The sequence below is a fragment of the Dreissena polymorpha genome, chromosome 5 (assembly GCF_020536995.1).
Source record: "Dreissena polymorpha isolate Duluth1 chromosome 5, UMN_Dpol_1.0, whole genome shotgun sequence".
Lineage (NCBI taxonomy): Eukaryota > Metazoa > Mollusca > Bivalvia > Myida > Dreissenidae > Dreissena > Dreissena polymorpha.
This window is the reverse complement of record NC_068359.1, coordinates 58,845,118-58,857,890: the sequence shown is the minus strand read 5'-3', so window position 1 is coordinate 58,857,890 and position 12,773 is coordinate 58,845,118. Positions and strand designations below refer to the sequence as shown.

At 35.7% G+C, this 12,773-nt stretch overlaps 1 protein-coding gene across 3 annotated transcripts in view; it reads left to right on the top strand.

Annotated features, from left to right (window-relative positions):
* Positions 1-12,773, top strand: part of LOC127831836 (high affinity cGMP-specific 3',5'-cyclic phosphodiesterase 9A-like) — a 115,426-nt gene that overhangs the window by 21,998 nt on the left and 80,655 nt on the right. For all 3 annotated transcript variants that reach the window (XM_052356909.1, XM_052356910.1, XM_052356908.1), the window contains exon 2: positions 4,630-4,779. In XM_052356909.1, the coding sequence (XP_052212869.1) occupies positions 4,630-4,779 (150 nt within the window). The remainder of the gene's footprint in view (positions 1-4,629; positions 4,780-12,773) is intronic.

Sequence of the window (12,773 nt, the reverse complement as noted above, 5' to 3'; positions counted from 1 at the left end):
AGGGACTAGAAACACATCATAATACGAAGCTAAGTGGTAAAGGATTAAGTTACCATTGTCAAAGAATATCGTATGCAGTCAGCACCCCAAGTCTTACTAATAACCCCCAGTCAGCACACCAAGTCTTACTAATAACCCCTGCGAAACGTTTTAGAACTGTTCTATAAAATTTCTAGAATTGTTCTGGAACAAATGACTGGAAGTGTTCTGGAATCATCCTTAAAATGTTCTAGAATGATTTAAGAACAGATACTGAACGTTAAATGAGAATAATTTCTAGAACAATTATTCCAGAATTGTTCTTATATACATTTCTAGAACTGTTTTAGAACAATTGTTCTAGAAATTGTTCTCATTTAAGGTTCAACAACTGTTCCTTAATCATTCTAGAACATTTTTAGTATGATTTCAGAACAGTTCTAAGTCGGTGTGTCCTAAAACTGTTCAAGGACATTCCCAGGCAAAATGAAGGCCATATGACCATGGTATACCATGGTAGACCATGGCTAAACCATGGTTGACCATGGTCATATGACCATGGTAGACCACGTTTTGTTAAATGGCACCACAGTCTTTGACCATGGTCATCATGACCAGGGTATACCATGGTCAAATACCATGGTCGACCATGGCCATATACCATGGTTGACCATGGTCAAAGACTGTAGTGCCATTTAACAAAACGTAGTTAGCATAGACCATAGTCATATGGCCTTCCTTTTGTAAAACAGCAAAACAGGCTTAAGTGGTCATGGTTTTGACAAAAAAGGCTGATGATAACTGCTGGAATTTCTGCAGGAATTTCCTAGAGAATTCCAGGAAAAAGGTCAGGCTTGATAGTTCTGTTTTTTATTTACCAAAACTAGAAATGAAAGGCAGTTTGACATTAATAATTAACTTTTTGGCATTGAACACTTGTGTAGAAAGGTTCTTACTTTAAGGGAATATTATGTGTCCAGGGACATTGAATTACTGAAAGAACTTAAAGATAAAATTCAACATTGTAATAAAATCATTTGAATTGCTGACACTTCATCGACATGTTGGCGAACAGTTAATGAGTATGAAATGATTGGTTATGCTTCTGATTATGTTGATGGCAAAAACATTCATAAAGCAGAGGAAAAAGTGATACAATGTAGCAAAAATTGGGAAACATAGGTGAACACAGTGCCAAAGAAGTTAAAATGGAACCAATGGCTGATCAGTTTAGCTGGTAATTTATTAAAGACTTACATTTCCAAATATAACATAAACCATGTGTCTTCATTCAGCTTGCCCATTTCAACGTCCTGTGCACATAATATTCTTCCTTTGTAAAAACAGCAATGACCATGTCCAACCATGGTCTGTCTTTTGTCACCATTGCCAACCATGGTTGACCATGGTCACCATTGCCAACCATGGTCCATGTTTTTTGTGACTATGGTCAACCATGGTCAACCATGGTCCTGATATGATGTTCCACCACGGTTTTTGATGGCTGACAATCAAATACCATGGTCAACCATCAAAAACCATGGTGACCATGGTCTACCATGGTCATCGTTTCGCCTGGGTTTTCAGAACTGTTCTAGAATGTTTGTTCCAGACTTATTTGAAGCAAACCATCGGAACTGTTCTAAAACATAGTTCCAAGTGAACTTTTCATCAGGATTAACCTAATTACCTTACATTATTAAATAAAGTTTATATAAGAAAATATATAAACTTTATTTAACTAAAACAATATACTTCAAATAGTTACAGAATTAGAAAATAAGTATAATATTGTTGACATCAATATCATTATAAACAATAACTCAATAAGTATAATTAATAATATATATAAAGAACATTTTAAAGGGAGGAAATTCCCTTAACATACAGGGAGGTAATATGTAGAACAATTGTGGACCTTGGTTCTAGACCTGTATATGTATTCTTATTCCCCATTAAAACTTTTGTAGAACTTACTTATTTGAAATTGAAGTCAAATTATCATTGTCTGAATTAGTTTATTTTAAATATGTATAACAATTGTAGACCTTGGTTCTAGATCTGTTCTATACGTGTTCATATTCCCCCATTAGAACTTTTGTAGAACTAACTGGTTTTTATAGAGTTCTAAATGTGTTCTAGAACTACATTTTAGTACATTTTTAGCTCACCATTGATGTGTTAAATTGTTAATCGAGGTTGGGTGTTTTTATGCCCCCTTTCGAAGGAAAGGGGTCATATAGTGATCAGACTGTCCATCTGTCCATCCGTCTGTCTGTCAGTCCGTCTTTCCGTCACACTTTGTGCATTTAGTGTTCCAAAAATGCTCATAACTTATATGTCCCTTTAACCTTCATATTTGGTATGCATGTGTATATGGACAAGGCCTTTTCATACGCACACATTTTTTTTCCCCTGTGACCTTGACCTTGAACTTAGGGTCTGCGTTTAGGTTTTGAAATCTGCATTTAGGTTTCGAAAAATGCTCATAAATCATATGTCCCTTGAGATATAACCTTCATATTTGGTATGCATGTGTATATGGACAAGGCCTTTCCATACGCACAAAATTGTTTACCCCTGTGACCTTGACGTTGAACTTAGGGTCCGCGTTTAGGTTTCGAAATCTGTGTTTAGGTTTCAAAAATGCTCACAACTTCTATGTCCCTTGAGATATAACCTTCATATTTGGTATGCATGTGTATATGGACAAGGCCTATCCATATGCACACAATATTTTACCCCTGTGACCTTTACCTTGAAGTTAGGGTCCGCGTTTAGGTTTCGAAATCTGCGTTTAGGTTTCGAAAAATGGTCATAACTTCTATGTCCCTTGAGATATAACCTTCATATTTGGTATGCATGTTTATATGGACAAGGCCTTTCCATACGCACACAAATGTTAACCCCTGTGACCTTGACCTTGAACTTAGGGTCCGCGTTTAGGTTTCGAAATCTGCGTTTAGGTTTCGAAAAATGCTATAACTTCTATCAAAGCGTTTATAGGGGGCATATGTCATCCTATCGTGACAGCTATTGTTTTTAGCTCAGTTTTGTGACTGGTCTCTTGTTTAGTACTCATATTCAGTTTTCTTATATTTATATAGTAAAAAAAAGCTTGTGAACACTCTTGAAGTCACATTTTTTGCCCAATCATCATGAAACTTGGTGAATAGATTTGTTTTATATATATCTGAGATGAGTTTTCAAATGGTCCCGATGGGTCAATAAACATGGCTGCCAGGGGGGTGGGGCAGTTTTCCTTATGTGACTATTTAGAGAGAAACCTTGTGATCGAACACTATAGAAGTCACATTTTTTGCCTCATCATCGTGAAACTTAGTCAAAACATTGGTTTTATCGATTTCTTGGACATGTTGGAAAATGGCTCAGATTGGTGAAACACACTTTTTAGCTCACCTGATTGCTCAGATGAGGTTTTAGGATTGGTCTTTGTCCGCTGTCCGTCCGTCCACATTTGGTTTGTAAACACTCTAGCATTCACATTTCTCAAGCATTCTTTATCAAAGTTGCTGAAAGATCTCAGTCAAGTTTGATGATGAGCAAAATCACATAATTAATGCCATAATTATTGTCCTTAGATTGTCCAAATTTTCATTGTATTATACAAAATCCTTGTAAGCAAAGTTTGATGTTTGGTAAGGGCGGTCAACTCAAAATATAGGTCACCATTTCAAATCTTACAAAAACAAAAACACTCCCTACGCCAGAGTTTTGGTTCCATAATGATGAAACTTGACCAGGATGTTTGTCTTATCAATATCTAGGTCAAGTTTGACATTAGGTAAAGATTAAATGAACCAACTCCTCTCAGGTGAGCGAACTAGGGCCATCTTGGCCCACTTGTTTATTTTTGCCCTTGATAGTGTATAATCTAAACAATATTTTACATCATCACTATGATGTCATGCACTTTCTTTTTTCAATATTTTAAATATAATGCTAAATGCTCAATACAAAATTTTAATAATTGTGTATGGGATTATTAAATTGAATTGCAATTTAAAAGACACATCAATTACTGATATTGAAAGCCCTATATTTTTACTGAGTGGTAAAATCTTCAACAAGTCTACATGTACAAAGAAATATTCAATGGAAATACACTGAAAGAATATGAATTTATTGAAAACCGGTAATTAAATCAATATCTGATATTATTATCTGAAATATTAACAAGTGAAGTAGAAAAAAATTATAAAGATGAAAGCAAATTAATTTAAGGATCAATAACTTTGTTGAAAAGAAAATTCCCTAGTGAATGGCAGTTTTTGGTAGATGCGATTTTACATCAAAACTGAATGAACATATTACTTGCACGCAATCTTTGTAAAGAATACATAAAGGAATAATCTTTTCTCTGGGGAAAAAGGGGGCTTAATTCATGTGCGCACAGTTTTGTCTTAAATTAGCCTGTGCAGTCTCCACAATCTGGATACTTAAAATATCTTAATATGTTCTCAATTATTAAAATAAAAATCAAGATTTAAGCTAACAAACATATACAAGACCAATTACTTTTGCAGGAAAATGTATGCGTTCATTAGACCCTGAAGGGCCCCAGTTTCTGACGGTGTATTTCATAAACACACTTTTAACATTCATACCGTGTTCCTGTGTATTTTTCAGAAACGTTCCGATCTGCGGCAGAGGCAGGACCTAATGATATTCTCAAATTGTACAATGCCAAAGGCAACTTAATAAACATTTCACCTCGAATCCCTGACAATACTCCCGACACTCGATACACACTCGACGTAGTGGCTGCTCAGTGCCCAGGTAAGATGTCCTTTGTTTCCATGGTTCTTCGGAGTGTGTTGTTCCCATGGCAACAGTGTTACATCCTATTTAAGATGTCATTTGTTGCCATCTTTTCTGTTGTTTTGCATGACAACTGTTGTGCCACACATGTTAGATGTCTGTTGTTTCAACCATGTTACCTTGTAAATGGCTTGTATATGTTGAGTTAGTACAACTGCTTTATATTTGTACATGTATATAAGTTGTATATATTCCTATTTAGGATGTTTTCTGTTGACATGGTAAGCTTCTTCTTTTGGTTTCCATAACAAAGTACATGTATATGAATGCATATCTAATTTAAGATGACCTTTGTATCCATGTTTTCATATAATTTGTAGTTTCATGATAACCTTCTACACTACGCGACCCGTGAATTTTGCCGCAATTCTCGCATCACCGCAATCGATGCAATGTGACAAATTGCGGTGATTCCGAGCGACAAGAAAATTTGGGTGATGTCTCGGCGACCGTCGCGCGATGTAACTCGCTGTTACGCAATCAGCGCGAATCACCGCAAATCACCGCGAACCGCCGTGGTTCACCTTTTTAAGAGATTTACATTACGGGTTACACTACATTACATGTACATGTAACATATATGTATACACTTACATTATACATTGCAATAATAAAGCTTTTGTTGTTGTTGTATGCAATGGGCGTATTAGCTAAAATACTCCAGTTCCGACATGAACATGATGAAGTAATGTCGGAAGCTTTAATGGCTCCAAATTAATATAACAGCGCAGAAGAATGATCATGCAATAATTATTTAACATAACATGTAAACATTATTTAACTAATTGCATTAGCAGAATGTTTATTAAAACTTACAATAAATTATATTCCAGGCCCGAATACACTACCACTGTTCAAATTCCATATTGTTGCAATATACATGTAGCGTAGCACCGTGTAAATTGAAAGTTGCATAGTGTTTCGTCATTGGTCGGTTATAAATACCTTGTTTCTCTACATGTTATTTGATTTCGACGAAACTAATAATTTGGTAATTTACGAGAAATATGATATAAGTTTTCCATTTAAACTTTGATCTTACTGTGTGTGTTTATTGACGTTATTAATTATGTTAATACTTATTTTTGCATTTCATTAAGAATTATAACGTGTAGCCCTTTTGTTAACAGTGTTTAGCAAAATATTCGCACCTTAAGACACGGAAAATTGTTTAAGTAACACTTTCTTTCATTTAAAGGTTAAATGTAATCGGTAGATTACATCTAATTATTTGGACTAAAATATGCTATACTTATTTATTTTCTGTTTAAGGCTCCAATGCGGATAACTCGTGTTGTATACTCGCGTTACTTTCCGAGCGTTGTACATATATTCACAATGCTTGATAAGCCGGAAATCGGAAATACATTACTGTTCTATTTTTAAGTACATATGTAATTATGACATCGTGGTATATAATTTGTTGTTATTACATCATTGCCTACATGTATATATTAAAGCCGTTAAACATTATGTTTGTTTTGCTGAAAAAAAACACGAGTATATCAACGTAGCACTTAGCGTTCGCAGAGTTCAATAAATTTATGATGATGTATAATGTACATACATTTCTCTGGGTTTTCACGCCAAAAACAAAAAACCCTCAACATTTGATTATTTAGTGTGTACTGTCCAGCGGGTGATAGTGTTTGTTCAAGTGTCTAATTGGCACTCTTTCTATGTGTTCAAACTGTGAAAAGATGTGACAATCACAGAAACAACAGGATGGCGCTGCCAATTAAGTGCGATAATGGATCAAAGGGCATTGACAAAAAATAACAGTTTGGATATATTTTTCGGCGTTTACTCAGATGGTCTCTCACAACAAAAAAACTATACAAGTCAAGGTATTATGTTTTACTTCTATCAGTAACGATAAGGATACGGCGTGTTTGATTTGAATTGACTTTAAAAGAAATATCAAATTGTTGGCGATATAACTGTTTTAAAAATACCAAAGAAACATTTAACCGAAATCAACAGAATTCAATGTTCTCTGCGCTACGCAGTTTGTATAAAAAATCAATACTTGCACACTCCTATACCTTGACCTTGTACATTGCCGCATATATTTCGCGCTCTTTTGTGGGGAAATATACATGGTGACTATATTGAAAGCATTTGTAAACGTCGTGTTAACATTAAAACATTAGAAGTGTGTTTCGGATTATAAATTTTTATTCTCATTTGGGAATTTAACGGAACATTTATACTTATAGTATATTTGTTTTGAATTGTATATTAATTTGTTACAACGCTTTACGTGTGAAAAAATTGTTTTGATAATATTATGCATTAATAGCACAATTTCCAGGAGGAAAATGTTTTTTACATGAAGGCGTATGACGCAATAAAACGTTTTTTTGTAAGATCGTATTGTATCAATCTAAATTTAAATACGCTCGTCCAATGAAAGCTGTGTCCCACATTATGCGCTGTACTCTTTACACTTCTGAAAAATGGCGTAGTCATATGGTTGTTTTAATGAAATTCTCAAACATATTTACCGACATAAATGTTCAAGATTATTTTTTTGATGTTGGATTATCGGATAATTGTGAACATTAGAAGCGTTATGTACATGTATAAAGTTATCGATACGATTCGGTTTCTATGCTTGAATTGGCGAGTCATCGTTGTCACTGCGGTCACGACGAATTGCGGCGAATCGCAGCGAATCACCAAAACATTGAGGGGATTTAGCGCGAAGATTATCTTGCTCTCGCGCGACGTCGGAGTGACGAGTCACGTGAAATTGCGGTGATTTTCCACCCAAAAAGCAAAATGCCCGCCTTGACTTCACAAATTAGGCAAAAATCACGGGTCGCCTAGTGTATGTGTGGTTTCCAACACAACTGATATGTATATAATTTAAGATGACCTTTGTTTTCATGGTTACATGTACCTGTTGCATTTTAGGTTTATATGAAAAATGATGTTTGTACTGTGTGTGTTTCTTTTTCAATGATAAACTGCAAGGCTTTCATTTCATTTTTTATGCCCCCGGTAGGGTGGCATATAGCAGTCGAACTGTCCGTCAGTCAGTGTGTCTGTCCGTCCGTCCGGAAAAAAACTTTAACATTAGCCATAACTTTTTAAATATTGAAGATAGCACCTTGATATTTGGCATGCATGTGTATCTCATGGAGCTGCACATTTTGAGTGGTAAAATTTCAAGGTGAACATCATCCTTCAAGGTCTAGGGTCGAAAAAACAAAGTCAAGGGAAGTAATAAGCTTTAAATGGACATAGTTATCTGACCTGCCCACGTATATATTTTTGTTAAATAAATCAAATGTGCATTTATATTTGTATGCTCCCCCAAATATTTATTTTGGGGGGAGCATATAGTTGCCGCTTCGTCTGTCCGTGTGTGTGTGTCCGTCCGTGCACAATTTTGTCCAGGCTATTTCTCAGCAACTAATGACTGGAATTCAATGGAACTTTATGGGAAGCTTCACTACCAAGAGGAGATGTGTATATTATCAGCAAGTTCTGGTCGGATGATTTTTCACAGAGTTATGGCCCTTAAAAATTTTCCATTAACTGTACATATAGTGCAATTCTTGTCCGGGCTATTTCTCAGAAGCTAATGACCGGAATTCAATGATGCTTTATGGGAAGCTTCACTACCAAGAGGACATGTGCATATTATCAGCCGGTTCTGGTCGGATGATTTTTCACAGAGTTATGGCCCTTTGAAATTTTCCATTAACTGTACATATAGTGCAATTCTTGTCCTGGCTATTTCTCAGCAACTAATGACCGGAATTCAATGAAACTTTATGGGAAGCTTCACTACCAAGAGGAGATGTGCATGTTATCAGCCGGTTCTGGTCGGATGATTTATAACAGAGTTATGGCCCTTTGAAATTTTCCATTAACTGTACATATAGTTCAATTCTTGTCCGGGCTATTTCTCAGCAACTAATGACCAGAATTCAATAAAACTTTACGGGAAGCTTCACTATCAAGAGGAGATGTGCATATTATCAGCCGGTTATGGTCGGATTATTTTTCACAGAGTTATGGCCCTTTGAAATTTTCTATAAACTGTACATATAGTGCAATTCTTGTCCGGGCTATTTCTCCCCAACTACTTACTGGAATTCAATGAAGCTTTATGGGAAGCTTAAATACATTGAGAAGATGCCCATTTTATTTATTTTTAAGTTGCTAAACCATCCATCGTATTATTTTGTCGAAAGTTATGCCCCTCAAGACGTTTCCTTTTATCTGAATATATAGTGCAATATTGTGACAAAAAAACCTTTGGGGAGCATCACCCGTCTCCGACGGTTTCTTGTTTATTAAAGCCAATTTAATTACAATACACTTTTGTCATCCATTTAGACAATAAATCTTAACAACAATCAAGTGTGATTGGAGAATAAGTCAGTCAGGGCTATTTCACATGATAATTGTTGGTAACTTCAAGCATGCAATTAATGCCATGTATTGTAAAATTAATCGAAGAAGCAAAAATGATTAAAGTCTCTATAACGCTCAAAATCAACGAAAATTTCGTTAAGTATTTCGTAAAATAAAGTTAACACCTTAACAATCAGTGTTCCTTGTAGCAATAGCCCCAAAATGTCAACCCTAGATGTGGTATGATTACATAGATTTTTGTAGATACAAAATGCTCGTTTTTATTTATTTGTGGCCACAATTATTTCCCGCGAATTTATCTTTTCATAAGACACACGAGCAACATGTTAGTGTTCATGTGTCGTATGAATAGATATGCAAAACAATAATAAAAACGAGCATTTTGTATCTACAAACATCTATTTTACCAGACCACATCTGGCGTTGAGATTTCGGCAATTGCCATAAGGAACACTGATTTTTTTATTGGTTAAGTTTATTTTACGAACAATTGTTCGACATTTTCGTGATTTTGAGTAGTAATGTTACTTTAAATTTATCTTTTTTGCCAGGAACAAACATATGTGAAAAGGGAGATTTGAGATCTGGACTTAAAAAATTGTTGTACATAAAATCAGTTTCTGAGTATGGTTTTTTGAAAACAAAATGCTAAAATTTAATAGTTTCAAAAATGTAACAAAGGATGAACATGAGATGGGGATTGGCCTTAAAAAAAAATTAGATCCCTTAAGTTTAACTGGAGGTGACTAAAGGTTTGCACCTTGCCCATCATGTCTGTCTGTCTGTCCATAGTCGGTAAATTGCGCTGACATGTATCTCAATATTGTAAAAGTCTTGAAACAGAAGTTGAATCAGTATCCTGATAAGTTTTTTTCCATGTAAGTTAAACTACATCTTGAGAAACTAGACCCAGGTGTGTGTAACCCAAAAATATTGTGAATTAACGTTAGTTGACCCAGTATCACACAGTTATTTTTTCCAGCTATAAGTAAACCCTTTCCCACTCAGAGGCATGGTGGAAAAGGCTTTTGCAACCAGCATATAACCTGAGTGAGAACAGCCTGCGAGTAACTTGCAGTCTGTTCAGGTTTCATGCTGTTTGCTTCTCATTATCTAATGATTGGAAATGAAGCTATTCAAACTTTAATATAAAGAAAGGACTTGAATTTAATTTACTTTTTTAAAGGACTTCAAATGCGTCAACATGCGTTTATAAGGGGTAAAGAGTTAACCCTTTCCCACTGAGAGGCAAAGTGGAAATTGTGATGTACATAGCCATTGTAATTTATAATACTTAAAAGTGAGATTGGTGACCGAGTCAGATGTATTCTCTGTGAGTGTTATAATTTGTGCAAATACAGAGATATGTAGCTTGCTTTGTTATTGCACATAAAGCGCTCTAAAAATATGTCATAAGCACCTTATGTTTGAAACTGCAAGGTTCCACATATTCCTTTTAAAAGATTCCATTGTCTAGATGTTTTCAATCATGCCCACTTCATTAACTAGGAGGAACTCACATCTTCATCTGGATTGCTGTAACAATCCATCATAAAGACTTTGAAAAACATTTAGGACAGAGGTCACATTTACTGTCAGTATCCTATCAAGAAATGATATGAATGAGCCATGCTCTGTGAAAAGAGGGTTTTAACACATGTGTCTTGTTCTGACAAAACTGGGCATAATGCATGTGCGTAAAGTGTCGTCCCCGATTAGCCTGTGCAGTCCGCACAGGCTAATCAGGGACGACACTTTCCGCTTAAACTTGATTTTCGGTAAGAAGGGATTTCCTTCAAACTAAAAATACCATAAAGCGGAAAGTATCGTCCCTGATTAGCCTGTGCGTACTGCACAGGCTAATCTGGGACAGCATTTTACACACAAGCATTAAGCCCAGTTTTCTCAGAACAAGACACATGTGTGCTTAAAGCATTGTCTGAGCTTAGTCTGTGCAGTCTGCATGAGCTCATCAGGGATGACACTTTCTGCCTTAACTGATATTTGCTAAGAAGGGACTTTTTCAAACGAAAAGGATCATAAAAATGTCGCCCCTGATATGTCTGTGCTGACTGCATAGGCTGAATTCTGGGATGACACTTACACACATGCATTCAAACCCCTTTTCACACAGCTGGGCTCAAACCAATTATGTTCTCATAAAAGAGATCCATCTTTGATTTTATCCTCAATTCATAAGAATCAGAGCAAAGTTACAAAACCTAGGTCAATTTTCTTATGCTGTAGTTTAACTTTCAGCTTGAAAAAACTTTTGTTCACCATATGGGTTACACACTCCTGGGTCCAGTTTCTTAAGATGTATTGTAACCCTTTACCATTAATTAAGATATGTATTATTTGGCGCATGTGTAGTCCCTTCGACAGTTAAATTTAATTTAAGGCCTTTCTTACTATTTTCAAGTTTTAAAGGCTTCATTTCCAACCATTAAATACTGATGAGCAGCAAACAGCATAAAACCTGAACAGACTGCGAGTTACTCACAAGCTGTTCTGGTTTAATGCTGGTTGTAAACGCCATTTTCACTTTGCTCCTGATGGTGAAAGGGTTAACCCAAATTGCATGCTGGGTAATTTGTCTTCTGCTAAAATGTCGTCTGCTGAATTTCTAAAATTAGCATTTTCTTCGATTTTTTTCAAAAAATATTATCCGAATAGCAAACAGTTTGGATCCTGATGAGACGCCATGTTCTGTGGCGTCTCATCTGGATCCAAACTGTTTGCAAAGGCCTTCAAAATTCGGTTCCTGCACTGAAAGGGTTAACTGGCTAAACAGAAGTGGAAAGTGGACCTTCTAACTCTGTACTTGAGATGTTGTTTTAACCCATTTATGACTAGGGTCTAGAAAAAAAGACCTTGGCAACCAACGTAGACCCAGATGAGACGCTGCATGATGCAGTGTCTCATCAGGGTCTGCGCTGTTTGCTTAAAGGAATTTCTGTAAGAAATATTCTAAATATACAGTCCATTCTCGTTATCTCGAAGTCGGCGTGAACAAGAAAAAATATCGAGATAACGAGAGTTCGAGATATCCGATAAGACGTTTTCAAAGAAAAGATGTGACGAAAATTTACCTTGTTATTCAACATCTAAATACCTGCTAAGTGGTCTAACTAGAGCCGTCACCGTGTGGCATAATACTCTCTACCTGATATATACGCGTTTTTACAAAGCACGATTTATTTTGCTATTTAAATGCTTAAAATGACGTTTTAAGTATTACAGAATTGCATGAGCACATGCGGTTATAATTTTTCTAAACTGTCGAGTAAACATCCGGTTATGTTGCTATTTAAAGTTATGATGCAATTGACGTCCAATCAAGACGAGGGTTTTCCATCTGACCATGCTAAATCACGTACCGGAATACTGAACTGTACATGTACATTTTGTAGTTTGAAATGCAGAGTTCAATCGATCATTAGTACAGGATCAAATAAAAATGAAAAGCCATTTATATAAGCAAAAATATAACTCAATGCATTTTGGAATGTTGTTTGTAGAAACAATTAGTCTTTCGGCCTTTCGGCAGGTTGTGTATT